This window comes from Callithrix jacchus, chromosome 7, assembly GCF_049354715.1.
Source record: "Callithrix jacchus isolate 240 chromosome 7, calJac240_pri, whole genome shotgun sequence".
Classification (NCBI taxonomy): domain Eukaryota; kingdom Metazoa; phylum Chordata; class Mammalia; order Primates; family Cebidae; genus Callithrix; species Callithrix jacchus.
The window spans coordinates 14,994,265-15,010,052 of record NC_133508.1 but is presented as its reverse complement, the minus strand read 5'-3'; the positions used below and the strand labels follow the sequence as shown (position 1 = coordinate 15,010,052).

Below are 15,788 nucleotides of genomic sequence, written 5' to 3'. Positions count from 1 at the left end.
TGTTAATTTTCATCTCCCCTAACAGGTGTGCTTGGCAGGTACAATACAGAGATGCGTAAGGGAACCATTAATAAAGATTCTCGTAAATTGCCTTTAAATGTGGACTTCAGTGGGCACATGGTTCTAACATCTTTCTCTTAATTATTAGCTTCGGTCCATTATTAGAATGTTTATGGGACATAGCCAGATCCATTTGGATCAATGGAAGCTTGGTTTAAAAAGGGCAATTGGTCTTGGGGAAATTTTGTGAAGCAGCTTGTGAAAGGAGATTAACAATTGAAATAAAAATGAGATGCCATTTTTCACCCATCACAGTGCCCAAGATTTGAAAGTTTTATTTTACACACCCGCACTATGACATAAGGGTGGAGAGAGTCAGACACTCTCTATTCTTGGTGTATAAATTGGTATAACCTCCATGGGAGGCAAAATTGACAATGTCTTCTTTTTTTAAATACACATGAACTTTGAGCCAACAATTCTACTCCTAGAAGACCACCTTAGAGATACATTGACAGATCTACAAAAACATTTTCACATTGAATTAGTGACATCTTCAAATATCCATCAATAGAGGACTGGTTCAATGAAATATTCCAGACAGTGGGCCAGGCGCGGCAGCTCACACCTGTAATTCCAGCACTTTGAGAGGCTAAAGTGGGCGGATCACATGATGTCAGGAGTTCAAGACCAGCCTGGCCAACATGGGAAAAACCCGTCTCTACTAAAAATACAAAAATTAGGTGTGTGTGGTGGTGCACATCTTTAATCCCAGAAACTTGGGAGGCTGAGGCAGGAGAATCACTTGAACCCTGGAGGCCAAGTGCACTGCACTTTAGCCTGGATGACATTGCGAGACTGTCTCAAAAAAAAAATTGAAAAAAGAAATATTCCATATCCAGAGAGTGAAGTAAAATTTACAGTTGTAAAGTATGTTCTATTTGTGTGTTTGTGTGTAATCATAAATAGTAATATTTTATGCCTGAATCTGATTAGAATATCTCAAGGAACATGTAAAACTGGTTGCTGCTAATGAGAACCGGGTGACTGTAGGTCAGAGGTATAAGAGAAGTTAACTTTTTATTTCTGCTCTCTTGTTAATTTTGAATTTCGTATCATCTGCATATATTGCCTACTCAAAAACTATTAACAAAGGAGTTTCAAAAAGAGCTCTTCAGTCTTGAGGGTAAGAATTAGGTTGCTTCCGGCTCAGCACAGTAGCTCATGCCTGTAATTCCACCACTATGGGAGGCTGAAGCAGACGCATCACTTGAGTTCAGGAGTTCAAGACCAGCCTGGCCAACATGGCAAAACCCCATCTCTACTAAAAATAAAAAAAATTAGGCAGGTTTAATAGCCATGAGTCTGTAATTCCAGGTGCTCAGGAGGCTGTGGCAGGAGAATTGCTTGAGCCTGAGAGATGGAGGTTGCAGTGAGCTGAGTTTGTGCCTCTATACTCCAGCCTGGGCAAAAGTGAGACTCCGTCTTAAAAAAAAAAAAAAAAAGATTGAGTTGCTCCTTCTCAAGCATTTGCTTAGAGAAGAGGTGAAAATCAGTTATTCCATCATGGTAGGAAGTGGATAGCATCACCCAGAAAGTACAACTGCAAGCAATCCAGGTTGATTAAGAAGTGAAACAAGCATCCCTCCCCTCCGCTGCCTCACGGCCTGGCTTTGTCTCTCCTCTGCAGCCCCTGAAAGGAAGGCAGGGTGTTTATTTTTGCAGCTTTCCCTTTCCACATTGCTGATGTTCTCTTCTGTGAGTTGGCATTGAGATGGTCAGAGAAGCAAAGCACATGGCAACGAAGGTGGAGGATGGAGGATTCCGTTTCTAGAGCTTCACTTACTAGTTTGCTTCTTGCATATCTTTAGTCGATTTCATAGGAACAGTGCGAGGATTTGTTTAAAACTAGAGATAAAAATCACAGATGTTCCAGCTGGATTGCGGCTGGGATCCTCTGGTCCCAGATGCCAGTTTCTGATCTCCATTATAATAAAGTCCTCACGGGGATGTAGCCCAGGAGAAAAGTACAGACAACAGAAGGAATTTTCTATCAAGCCAAATTTATCCCACTTTAAAACCCGAGGTTTTTATCTCTCCTGTTTTCAGTGTGTGTTAAAATATCTTTTCCTTAATGAAATTATGGAGATAGCAGATGATATTTGGCTTGTTTCGTTTTGTTTGTTTTTGAGATGGAGTCTTGCTTTGTTGCTCAGACGTGTAGTGGCGTGATCTTGGCTCACTGCAGCCTCACCTCCCGAATTCACACGATCCTCCTGCTTCAGCCTCTTGAGTAGCTGGGATGACAGGTGCATGCTACCACACCCAGCTAATTTTGTATTGTTAGGAGAGACAGGGTTTCACCCTGTTGTCCAAGCTGGTCTCGAACTCCTGACCCCAGGCGATCCACCCACCTTGGCCTCCCAAAGTGCTGGGATTACAGGCATAAGCCACCATGCCCGGCCCATTTTGTTTGTTTTTGATGCCCTAAAGTACTAAAGCATATAAGGTACTAACAAGCCTATAGGTTATCCTCCCAATATTTAATTTCATTTTCAAATTGTGCTGTTACATTACTCAAAGTCTGGAAACCCTCATTGTTAATCCTGGAATTTGACACATAAGGAAACTGAACCCAGAGAAAACGAGTTCCTCAAGTTACCAACTAAGTGGTGCTGGTGTTCCACTGTGCACCTGAGTTATTGGGCATGTCCTCCCACCAGGAAATTGTCCCCAAGGTTGTAGTTGTTGCAGTCATGTTAGAGAGCCAATGAGGAGATGCATCCTTCTCTACGGACGGCCTGGGTGAAGATGCATGAACCTGGTCTCAGGCACAGCACTGCCATTGTAAGATAAATTCAGGTCTTTGGACATCCGTCTCTCTTTGAGGTAAACTTGACCAAGGACTTGTAAACTGAACAAGGAGCTCAGGTTAATTATTGATTAGGGTTGCGAAGTGCAATTAGAGTCCCAGCCACCCCCCAGGATCGGATCTGACTGTCCCTCCCTTCAGAGTCATTCTCATGAAAATATTTATCTGTTGTCTCGTGGAAGCTTCCTTTTTCTCAGGGATGGAGACTGTATATATTCACCTCATACTTAAAGGGCAAGAGGCATCCTCCCATGGCTATGCTTCAGCCATCTGTTCTTGAAGCTCTTCTTCTAAGTTCTGGAGCGCAGGTGTGGGAAACATAGGGCCCTGTCTGTTCAAGGATCCAGCAGTGGTCAGAAATTTGCGTCTCTGGATTCTGATCACTTGGAACCCTGAGAGCTGTGCTCACTGGCTGCCAGCCTGCCACAGATGACCAGCGGGGTCCCATAGCTCCTCCACAGCCTAGGGAGCAGGTAAGAATATGCCCAATGCAACAAATGCATTTGATGAGCATCTGGGGAAAGGCAGGGTACACAGTGCCATGACCTCCCAAGCCTGTCCTTAGTGGGGGATGCTAGGGACCAAATGGAAAAATGTCTTTTATAATAGATAGCTCTTGTTATTGGGGGACATAATATATCAACATAGTGGAGCTGTGTTTAGCTCCCACTTATCAGTGAGAACACATGATATTTGATTTTCTGCTTCTGACTTAGTTTACTTAAGAAGAATGCCTCAAGCTCCATTCATGTTGCTGCAAAGGACATAATTTTGTTCATTTTTATGGCTGTGTAGTATTCCATGGTATCTATATATTACACTTTCTTTTTCTTTCTCTCTTTTGTTTTGTTGAGATGGAGTTTTGCTCTTTTGCCCAGGCTGAAGTGCAATGACACGATCTCAGCTCCCTGCAACCTCCAGTTCTTGGATTCAAGCGATTTCCTGCCTCAGTCTCCCAAGTAACTGGGATTACAGGCATGTGCCACCATGCCCAGCTGATTTTTGTATTTTTAGTAGAGACGGAGTTATGCCATGTTGGCCAGGCTGGTCTTGAACCCCTGAGCTCAAGTGATCTACCTGCCTCAGCCTCCCAAAGTGCTGAGATTACAGGTGTGAGCTCACACACCCAGCCTATCACATATTCTTTATCCAATCAGCTTTTGGTGGACACTTAGGTTGGTTCCATGACTTTAGCTATTGAGTACAATGCTCAATATTTGGGTGATGGTTACACTAGAAACCCACCCCTGCCAATGCACATGTATTAATAATTTCCATGTAACAAACAAGCACATGTGCCCCTGAACCTCAAATAAAATTATCTGGAAAGAATGTAGTGGAGCCTAACAGATATTCAGTTCATTCCGGACCTACCTGGTGACTACTGAAGCCACCTGAATCGCTCTTGGGTTTATCTGGGAATGCCAGGTAAAGTTATCAAGACAGGGAAACAGAGTGTACATGATTCCACCCACCCCTGTCTCCTGCTCAAAGACACAAACACACTCAGCCCCATTTCCTTCCTGCAGGATGTCCCCTGCCTTTTATCACTAGCGTAGTCCAGGGATGCTGGCTCCTGGCAACAGATGGGGTGAGGGGTGATGGTGGACAGGGCACAGACCACCATATTGACCAAGGGTGGGCGTCTTGAGATGGTGTCTGCCAGCACCTCCCCCTTGCCGGCGCCCTCTGATGGTCTTCACAGGAAGTGGTAGCAACGTAGTTCCCAGGCAGCAACAGTGAGGGAGGGGCAGCAGGTGTGGATTGGGGTACTTGCATTTCACCATTTAGACTCTTCCAAGTATGCAACTGTCATGCAAGTCAAGGGGTAATAATGCTTTGTTTTAGTTGGAACTTTCCCAAGAACTATTCATGTTTCGGGAAAAGCGCTTCACTAATGTCAATACCCCAGTGGCATTTGAGTCTCCCACACAACAGGCCATTGGCAATTAGCATTTGTAGCTCTGGCCTTACAGCGATTAAGAAATTGACCACTTCCTTATGATTTCTGGTTGTAGTTGCATTATCTGCAACATTTGTGTATTGTATGTTATTTGCTGACAGATTACTTTCCTGCTATCTTTCCTATCTTTTGTTTACATAACAGAATTGTGCTAATATGTTTTAAATAATATGTGTAAGCAGCTTGCATTATCCATGAATTTTATTTGAGGACAGTAAAGGGTATTTTTAAGTACTTGTTAGAGCCAGGAATGGTAGAATGCCTGAAGTCCCAACTACTCGAGAGGCTGAGGCCTGAGGATTGCTTGAGTCTGGGAGTTTGGGGCCAGCCTGGGCAACATGGAAAGACCCCATCTCAAAAAATTGAAAAATTAGAATATTTCTTGGAAGAAAGGCCACTAACTCTAAAAGGATTAAAAGTCATTGATCATTCTAAGGCTCATGGGAAAGGCACTGCGGGAGGAAAAACAAATCTAAGTCAGAGTTGGGTGAAATGGATGGTGGTTCTCCCTGAAGATTGTTTTATGACCATCAGACTTCCCGGATTTGGCAATTACATCAATGAGCAAAATGCTCACTCGAAGGTACCCAAAGTGCAGAACGTGCAATGGTAGCATCACCACATAACTCAAGCTCCTATTCCATAGCTTCTGATTTCAGATTGGCTCTAAGAGCTTCGTCTAGAGCTCAGGCCTTCATTCTCTAAACCACTCTGAAAGTCATGGAAATCTTTAAACCCTGTGTGTCTGTTACAGACGGAAAAGAGCCATTAAAAAAACATCTGTAAGGCTGGGCATGCCTATAATCCCAGCACTTTGGGAGGCTGAAGTGGGTGGATCACCTGAGGTCAGGAGTTCGAGACCAACCCCACCAACCCAACCCTGTCTCTACTAAAAATGCAAAAATTAGCCAGATGTGGTGGTGTACACCACACAACCTCTGCTACTGTAACCTCTGCTACTCGGGAGGCTGAGGCAGGAGAATCACTTGAACCTGGGAGGTGGAGGTTGCAGTGAGCTGAGATCATACCATTGTACTCCAGCCTGGGCAACAAGAACAAAACATCTTAAAAAAAAAAAAAAAAGTCTGTGAAAGATTCAGGAGGATGCAATAAGGATTATTGTCTTCACAATGTGCATTTGAACCCTAGAACACAAGTGCCTTAGAAAGTCCACGTGGTGAAGCCCAGGCGATCATTCCTGGCACATTCCAATTGCACACTTCTGGTGGTGACCTCAGAATCCCTCCAAGCCCCTTCCTTGTACTCCAGATGGTACTGTAAGTGACAGATGGCAAGACTGAGAAAAGATGAGTTATTATGTTTCACCCCGTCATAAGTTCAGGGTACTTCTGGGTGTGCCTGACACTCATTTCACTGCCTGTGAGTTTTGAACGTCTTGAAATTCATCCTTGTGAATGGTCAGGGGTTGTGGGTGCAGGAGGCAGGGACTGCAGTGGGGTGGGGGATGGATGTAGAGGAATAGAGGCTCTGTACTTGTTGGAGAGGTTGTCAAAATGGAAAATGCAGCCCCAGTGGGAAAGACAAGCTTGGTTGTATAAGCCATCTACACAAACATGGAAGAATAAGGACAGACACTAGGAGTGTAGTCTTCTGAGAACCACTGCCTGATTCCAGGCCAGTGCCAGGCTGCCAGGGGCCCTACAGAAGCAAACCTTTAAATTAACATGTTTGTTTTCTAAGAGACGACTAGAGCGGACAGGCCAGCCTTTAACTAGACCCAGACAGGCAGCTTGCTGTCTATATAGCCATCAAGAGGGCTTGTTTTACTTAAACAAGGCAAATGTCTTTAAAATCCTCTCTTTCTAGTTTTAAGGTAAGGCAGAAGCTTGACAGACAAGTACATCAATAGGACATGAATATCCATTGCATTTACACATATCATTGAGAGTTCTCTTTGCCATCTTTACGGAGATATCACTGACAAAAATTGTATGCATTTAAGGTGTACAATTTAATGTTCTTGTGCAGGTGTTGTGAAATAATCGCCAGGATCACACTAATTAACAAAGCTATCACCTCATATAGTTACCATTTTCTTTTTTGCTTTCTTTTTTTAGAAAACACTTTATAATGAGAACGGTTAAGATCTATCCTCTTAACAAGTTTCAAGTATACAATACAGCATTGCTAACTCAGTCACATGGCTGTGCATTGGGTCCCCAGAACTTATTCAGCTACTCCTGCGTAACTGAAACTTTGTACCCCTTCATCAGTATCTCCCCACTGCCCCCTCCCCCAGCTCCTGACAATCACATTCTACCCTGTTCCTCTGTGAGTTTGACTATTTTAGCTCCTACACAGAAGTGAGATGAGTCAGTGTGTGTTTTTCTGTGTCTGGCATTTTTCACTTAGCATAATATCCTCCAGGTTTGGGAAAAAGACAATCTCTTCGATAAATATTGTTGTAAAAAACTCGATATCCACATGCAGAAGAATGAAATTGGACCTTTGTCTCACAGCAAACAAAAATCAGCTCAAAAGAGATTGAAAACAAACATGTAGTGGTTTCAAAAAACCACCATAGACTGGATCCGTAGGACTAATCAAAACAAAAGCTGGTGGTTTTGCTTTTTAAAAATATCTCAGTACTTATTTAATAATTGGACCAAGTCTCTACTTAGATTTACTATTGCAGGCACTAAAATAGGTACCAAGGTATTTTGCCACTGATTCCAATCCACTGTGTGATGGGCTGATGTCTTGCCCAACCCTGATCTTCAGATATGTAGTCTTGCTGAGTAGGAAACTACTGCTCTAGGGTGGACACGAATATGGTTCAAGAAACACATTTTGTATATGCGGTTGCCTACTGCTTTGGGCTTACACATGGTTGTCCTTAATAGAGATTGGCTGATATGAACTGAACTAATCTAGTTGAACCGAGAACCTCACCGTTGCGGAGCACTCATGCATTTGAAGCAGATAATTCATTTTCAGGGCTGCAGAAATCTGTAATACTCTCTAGAAGAATGATCTGCCCACCGTTTTCCTAGGGAGAAGGATTAAGGAGAAACCAGCTTCATGCCTGTACAGAGAATTCAGCCAATGCCCACCCCTCCCCCAAGACTTCTATTTTGTTTGAGTCTTGTCACCAAAACGTTAAGCCTGCTGGGGAAGATGTTCCTTAGAAATGGGAGAAGGAGATGGGCATCTGAAGTTCAAACAGAAAGAAATTTAACAGTTCTGAATTTAAAAACATACCCACAAGTGTTGTTTTTTTAAATGCACAGAACAGATGCTGGTGTTTGCCTACCATGTAGAATGTGTCGCTGATTAATTGTTCTCAACTGGACAGCCTCAGCAGGGTGGCTCATGCCAGATCATTCTTAGCTGGCCACCAAGCTTTGATCAATGGTTAAAGTGTATGTTTTTCCAACAGAGATTTATACCATCAAAGGATGTGTATAAATGGTAGAAGGATCCTGGGCTGTAGCACTGAGACCTTGGCTGTCAGCTCTTCAAACCCAGGGCTCCCTGGGCTCAACCCTAGGATCCATCACTGCTCTGTTGTCCCTGCCACTTAGTGCTGCAAATCGCAACCTTGGGAGGTATCCCATGTATCTCCCTCGTTCCCACTCATTGCCTTTCCCATAGGTTAGAAGTATTAATATTGATACAAGCATGCAATACGTAATAATCACATCATGGAAAATGGAAGTATCCATCCCTGAAGCATTTATCCTTTCAAAGTCAAGTTCACTTAGTCCCTCTCCTTATGAGTTAAATCTAAACAAAATGTTTTTAATATCTGGATTTTCCTAAGAGACATAGTATTTGTTTATTTCATCAACCCTCTTCCCGAGGTGGACAAGGGATCAGAGCATGGAGAACAGTTCATGTTTCTCACTTAGGGCAGTAGCCCCTTCTCCCCCTTTATCAGTGATGCTCCTCATCCCCAAGTCCCAGAGTGAATCCCCTGATAAGGAAGTGTGTGCTACATTCATATTTCCCAAGAAAAGATAGCGTAAGATTACATCACACACATCAGGCCTCCTCTTTTCTAGATGGTAAAAATTTGAAGCAGAAACTGTATCTTAATCGTCTTTGTAGGCACCTACCTATGCCAATATATGGCCCAATTAGTAAATAAATATTCGTACAAAGGATACACTAATGAATGAACAAATGAATGTTCAGATTTGATGTAAGCATCAATAAAATGTCCCCATAATTATCAAAAAATATATATTGGGTAGTTAGAATATAGTTGCTAAGAAAACATCTGCAATCAATCTGCCCAAGCCAGCCTTCGCCATGTTCTCATATACTGGTAAGTGCTGACACCAGTGAACTTGCTGTATGAATGTATCTCCAACAGTTTCTCTGTCTTAACACTGGCATGGTTCTACTTCCTCCCTGGTACCCAATGACTCCAAGTGGCTTGCGTCATTCACTAAAATCCAAATTCATGATTAAGGTCTCTTTGGGGTGACATCCGCATACACTAATTTTCTGTGCAGTCTTCAGGCTAACCCCCTTCTGGTCGATTTCTCTCCTTTGGAAACTGTTAAAGTGATGTTTGTTCAAAGAACAGGATGTTCTGAATATGTTCTTCCTAGAGCTCCAGTGCTAGAGTACAAACCACATACACTGCCCAAATCATGCAAAGTTTCTTATCCCTAAAGTTTACTGTTTATATTCTAAGAGAAGCCAATGCATTAACTGTTTCTGGTTTTGTTTTGATTGTTTTTGGGTTTTGTGATGGAGTTTCGCTCTTGTTGCCCAGGCTGGAGTGCAATGGCTTGAGCTCGGCTCGCTGCAACCCCCGCCTCCCAGGTTCAAGCGATTCTCCTGTCTCAGCCTCCCGAGTAGCTGGGATTACAGGCGCGTGCCACCACCCCTGGTTAATTTTTGTATTTCTAGTAGAGATGGGGTTTCATCTTATTGGTCAGGCTGGTCTCAAACTCCTGACCTCAGGTGATCCGCCCGCCTTGGCATCCCAAAATGCTGAGATTACAGGCATGAGCCACCACACACAGCCACATTGACGGTTTTTAAAGCCCCCCACAAAAAGTGTGTTAGAAAATAGTCACCTAAAGTCATGGCTGAGACTGGGAGACTCAGCTGTCTCTTGGCAACTGCCTTAAATGAGAAACATTAGCTCTTCGCCACGGTCTGATCCCTTGTCCATTCCAGGAACCGGGGAGGGGAGTTGATGAAATAAACTAGTAGTATATCTCTTACGAAATTCCGGCTACTAAAACCATTTTGTCCAAATTTAATTTGTAAGGAAAGGGGCCAAGAGAACTTGATTGTCAAAGGATAAGTACTTGAAGGGATGGATAACCCCATTTTCCATGATGTGATTATTACACATTGCATGCCTGGATCAAAATATCTCATGTAACCCATAAATACATGCACCTACTATGCACCCACAAAACTTAAAAATAAACTTTTTTTTGAAAAAAAGAAAACTTGATGTTGAACACTCCCCTGAGATTGCTGGGAACTAGAACAATGTTGCACCCATGTAGATACACACCCTCCCCGACAGTCTCCTGGTGATAGGGCCCCTCGTGGGCATCAGGCTCTTTTGCTTAGTGCGAGAAAGCACTTGGCTTTTTGAGGGCCTTCAGCGTAGCAATAGTTTTAACAAAAGGTGGCAAGTATGTAGCAAGAAGTTCTCTTGTGTTGAGACTTTATGGCTGATGTACTGCAGCTGGTTATTGAATCAATTTCAGACATTGCAAACCCCTGAGCCCCTCGGAAGGTCTGTAGCTCAGTTGGCCCATCAGGGAAATAGATTTTCTGTACATTCTTGGCTATTGAAGACATTCATCACAGCACTGCCCGCCCCTTCCTGGTGCGGTTCCTAACAAGAGACACCTGCTGTGGGACCCGCTCTAATTCTTCCATTAGAGACCTAAAAACAAAATAGAAACCATTACTCGAAGAACATGCATGTACCATTTAGGACCAACTGTCAAGCTAAATGCATCAGACAGATTCCAAATCTGCTTTTAAAATAATACAGTGCTTTTTATTCATTTCTTTATCTTTGCCCTTAATTTTATGGTAGCTTTGTTTAAGCGTTAAATGTTGAATTAAGTCTGTGTCTCTCCTCTGGGAAAAGGAAAATTCACAGAGAGATACTAAAATGGAGAGTTTTAACTGTTCATGGCCGAGAGAGCTCTGACATCCCGAGAAGGGAGTTCTACTGTGAAGCAGAAACTCTATTTCCCTTCCGATCTCATCGGGGCCACCTTCTTAGACATGATCCTTGAGTGTTGAGTGATCACACTCTTTGCAATCAGGAGACTAGAGTTTAATAGCACGTGTTTAGGGAACTGAGAGGACAGAACTGGGGACTGGCTTGCTAGACCAAGGCTGCTTATGTTACTACAGTCACAGCAAGGATGGCCGTTAGTGTCTTGACAACCAAGTGTCCCTGAGAGATTTTCTCAGTCCTGAAAAACTGTCCGAAGCAGTATCTTGCTTAGGATGTATGATTTCAGCCGTGAAAAGGGAAGAGAGTCTGACACATGGTACACCGTGGATGAACCTTGAGGACATTATGCTAAGTGAAATAAGCCAGTCACCAAAAAGACAAACACAGGGTGATCTCACTTATACGAGATCCCTAGAGACAGAAAATAGAATGGTGACAGCCAGGTGGCTGTGGGAGGGGGAAATGGAGTTGTTGTTTCGTTGTTACAGTGTTTCCGTTTTGCAAAATGAAAAGAGTTCTGGAGGTGAATGCTGATGTAATCATAACTATCCTTAAGGCCCCCAAATTTTTCTTAGACAATAGCCATGTAAAGTCACTGTTGAGATTGGGAGACTGCCTTAAATAAGAAACACTAACTGTTATCCAGGGTCTGAGCCCTTGTCGATCTCAGGAAGAGCATTGATGAAATAAACAAGTCTATCTTGTTTATAACAGTACAAGGCGAACCAAGTACAAGGTGAATGCACACTTAGAAATAGTTAAGATGGCACATTTTATGTGACGTATATTTTACCACAATTTCCGAACATTTTTAAATTATTTGTTTTAAAAAAGCAAACTTTGGAAGCAGAAAAGGAGAAACTGCATTTGCAAGATTTCGTGGCTGTTCTGTAACTGGCAGAAGCTTGAGGAGTTGACACGAGATATTAATTTCCTTGATGTTTATCAGCTCTCACAGCAGAGGGGGTGCGGAGGATGGAGAAGGAAGAGAGTATGAGGAATCTAATAATATTCCGAGGAAAAATGTAGTACCCCCACAACTTTCGTTTCCTTGAGTTTCACAAGACTATGTGCTTTTCACTCATCGTGTACAAAACAAGGTCTGATACGTTCTCCACAAAGAACTATTGATGGCATGTCTGTGTGAATTGCCCTAGCATTGGTCACAGCCAACTTCTGTGGGACCCACTGCCCCCGTTCGACAATACGCTCCAGTGTGTGTAGCCATTTATGAAAGGTCAGAAATCAACTGAGAAATGGGCTAGAGTCAAAAACATGTGGCCCTATAAATATCAGACTCAGACGGTCTATTCCATTTTCCCCACTCTTGCTTTCACTCCTTCTCACTTCTTTCTCTTTCCCTCACTGGTGAGGTTCTCTGCACTTGGCCAGTGCCTTGGACTGTGAAGTTATACAAAGAAGGCAGTGGCTGAAGTCTTCATCTGGGGACCTCACTTTATGCCCCGTCTGGTCCCATAGCACCATTATTAGCATTTGGTGTTATTTTGTTTGTTTGTTTAAACCCTTTCGCAGTTTCTGACTACGAAGCTCCAAGATGCAGTCCAGCCTGCGACGTTCTGCTTTCTTTTAAGGGCTTCTACTTCCCATTAGTGCCAACCCTGCCCTGTAAACAAATTTGACGCTGACTGTGTTTCCTGAGCTGGAGAGTTTATAGGGCTGGTCTGTCAGCGGGGACTGGGAGCAAATCGGGACATCCATCATGACACTGGCTGCCAGGCTGGAAGACTTTGAGGTGACACTGGAACACCTGCTCATGGACGTATTTGTAAGTAAAGGCTTTTCATATTCCATGCGCAAGAGAGTCGGTCTCCCCTGCCACTCTCAAAGTCCTTGGGACCCTGTCCCAATTATGGAATCTTATTCTAATCTGCAACTGTGCAGTTCCCAAGTCCTCATGATTTATTCTTACTCATGTGCCATCAGGGGAGAAAACCATAAAGTTCCTAAATGCCTGAGTGACACATGATAGTCCCTGCAGATGAAATAGCAGAGATATGGGTTTAGAATCAAGTCACTTGCAGAAATCTGAATGAACAGAGTGAAGAAATAGAAAACATTTGCCAGAAGACATCAAAGCAGCTTCAATAGCTATTCCCTGAAAGAACAAGAGTTGTTTGTGAAGTGACCATTCCAGGAAAAAAATGGGGAAGGGTGCTCAAAATGCTAGTGTTTTTGTACAGAATGCTGCAACTAGGGTAGAGGGATGAACTTCACAGCCCTCAGAATTCCAATGTCTGGGATCCCTGCTACTTGGAGAGGCATTCAGTTACCAAGAGTTCTTCAGGAAGTGATTTGATGGCCTGAGGCTGTTTGAGTGATTCTCTGCTAAAGAAAAGAGCAACTGACAAGGACCGTTCTATTCCTGTGATCATTTTAGCGAGGCACTCTGCAAACTCCAGGGCGCACACTGCAGCCTTCACATCTCTTCTATCTTAAACCAACCACACTCATTCTTCCAGTACTTTTCTCAGGGTTTCGGTCGGCCATGGGTCTGTTGGTTCTGTGATATTCATAGGGGCTTAGGGAACTGCAGGCTGTGAAATGCGCAGGTGGTAAGGCAGCCGAGAAGTGTTCTTGATCCAAGAACAACACCGCGCTGCCCGCGGGAAGGCGGCTGTGAGCCGTGTTACCTTTCCAGGACCCGCCAGTCTGCATCTTGCATCTGGAAAAGACTACAGAGGATTGGCGCTTTCTTTACAGTACATCACTGAGTCCTTTTCAGGAAACTTTCAGGGAATGGTGTATTTTGGCAGATGTGAGAGTCTGAGGCTTTTTTTCGTTATTAATTTAAAATTTGTCTTCAAATTGAGGCAACATTGTGCTGGCAGAATTCCCAGAGGGGATCGCCCCTCCCAGGGTTGGGTATGGGGCTCTGGGCGACTCACATTCGTCCTGACCTTAGTGTTGGAAGTTATGCCTGGAAGGGGAATGTGTCCAGAAGGGACAGCATCCTTCTGGGTTTCCAGGGATGGAGATTCATAGCCAGGGTCATGACTTTATGAGAAGTATGAATAGACACTGAACGGCAGGACAGGGAGGTTTCTTGAACAATGGATTTCCTCTGCCTGGCAGCCACTGCCTGGGATGGTGGGGATGGTGGCTGGTGGCTGTGGAGTCACTCTTGGGGGTGATCTGTGGCATGCCAAAGGGTTGCTGTGAGTTTGGTCATCTCAGAGCAAGTGAATTAATCAGGGAACTGTTTTATTTAAATACCACAAGGTCATTAATGTATTCCCTTTCCGTCCCTAACTTCCTCTACCTACAGGCTGCTCTCCTAATACTTCTGCCACCTTTGTCTCCTTTCAAAGCTCCAAGATGCACTCCCCTTGAAAGAGAATGGGGCCACATTCTCCCTCCTTTTCTCTAAATACACCCCATTTTTCCCCAGCCCCCGTTTGCTTCCTTGACTTCTCACTTGAACTCACCTTCTCGTCATCCTCCCGCATCCAACACCCCCCTCCGATTCTTTCACCCTGTATCATCTCTAGCCCAACCTCCCCACACTCAATTTTAACCCTTATTTGCACAGACAGCACTTGCCTGCCCTCTGGAGCAACATTTGTGTGCCCCTACTTCTCCCTTGAGACCCGTTTAAGTCCCACTTAGCTTTCTGCCATGTTTGTATTAAATTATGTGACCCAAACAAACCCAGGCAGCTAGACAAAGGTATGAGCCAGATCGCACAAGGTTTTGAAGGTCAAGTTCTCTTTTAAGCCTATCTCCTGTAATTTCCCATTGTGGGTTCCTGCGCTCCAAACTGGTCAACACTGGTCTCTGCGAGACAGTGAGCCTCTTCATATTACTATGTCTTTGTGGTTGTAATTCTGCTTCCTCTTGACCTGTCTGAGGTTCACACATCCTTCAAGCCCCAAGGAAATTCTCTCTCCTCTGAGAAGCTGAGACACGTGGATTTCTGTCGCACTTCCTGTCTGCACCACTCATTATTTATTGGCCTTACTTAGTTAATTATCTCGTTCTGTTTCTGTCTTGCCTCCTCCTCAAGGTGATTCTGAGATCCAAAAGGCAAGGATGCCTTTGTAACCTCCATGGCACCTAGGATACTGTATACAGGGACCTCAATAGATACATTTCAATTGGTTGATTTCTAACTAGTATATTTTTACTGTCATTGTAAAATTTAACTTTTGGTGGGGGCGGTAAAATGCAAAAGACAGAAATCTCCTGATCCCATGCATTTCTCACCGGGTTGTAATCTGGTGTCTGACACAGTCATTTCAGAGGCCATCCTGTTGACATACTGAAGAAATCACTGGATGTACAAAGAATAGGGACTCTCTTTTTTGTTTGTAATTTGTTATTGTAAGATACTGGTGAGGTGCAAAAAATCTCATAAAACATGTATGTATAGTCTAAAGGGTAATTTACAATGTGAACACCCTGTGTAACCACCACCCAGATTAAAAATGAAATATTGTGATGAGGGCTCCAGGAGTCTCTGGGCATCCCCTCTCGATTAAAATTCTCTCCCTCCCCCAGAGAGAAACACCACCCTTCCCCGGCATTCATTCATTCATTCATTCATTCATTCATTCATTCATTTGAGACAGGATCTACCTCTATCATCTAGGCTGAAGTTCAGTGACATGATCATGGATCACTGCAGCCTTGACCTCCTGGGCTTATGCAGTCCTCCCACCTCAGCCTCCCAAGTAGCTGGGACTACAGGTGTAAGCAACCACGCCCAGCTTTTGTTGTTGTTGTTTGTTTCTTTAATTTTT

The 15,788-nt window shown here is 43.7% G+C and overlaps 1 protein-coding gene across 8 annotated transcripts in view; it reads left to right on the top strand.

Annotated features, from left to right (window-relative positions):
- FRMD4A (FERM domain containing 4A) overlaps positions 1-15,788 on the top strand; it is a 696,700-nt gene that overhangs the window by 297,363 nt on the left and 383,549 nt on the right. For 2 of the 8 annotated variants that reach the window (XM_078329486.1, XM_035252798.3), the window contains exon 1: positions 12,726-12,814. The exons of the other annotated variants lie outside the window; for them this stretch is intronic. In XM_078329486.1, the coding sequence (XP_078185612.1) occupies positions 12,749-12,814 (66 nt within the window). In that variant the 5' untranslated portion in view covers positions 12,726-12,748. Of the gene's footprint in view, positions 1-12,725; positions 12,815-15,788 lie in introns of those variants that run through there. 8 annotated transcript variants of the gene reach the window in all.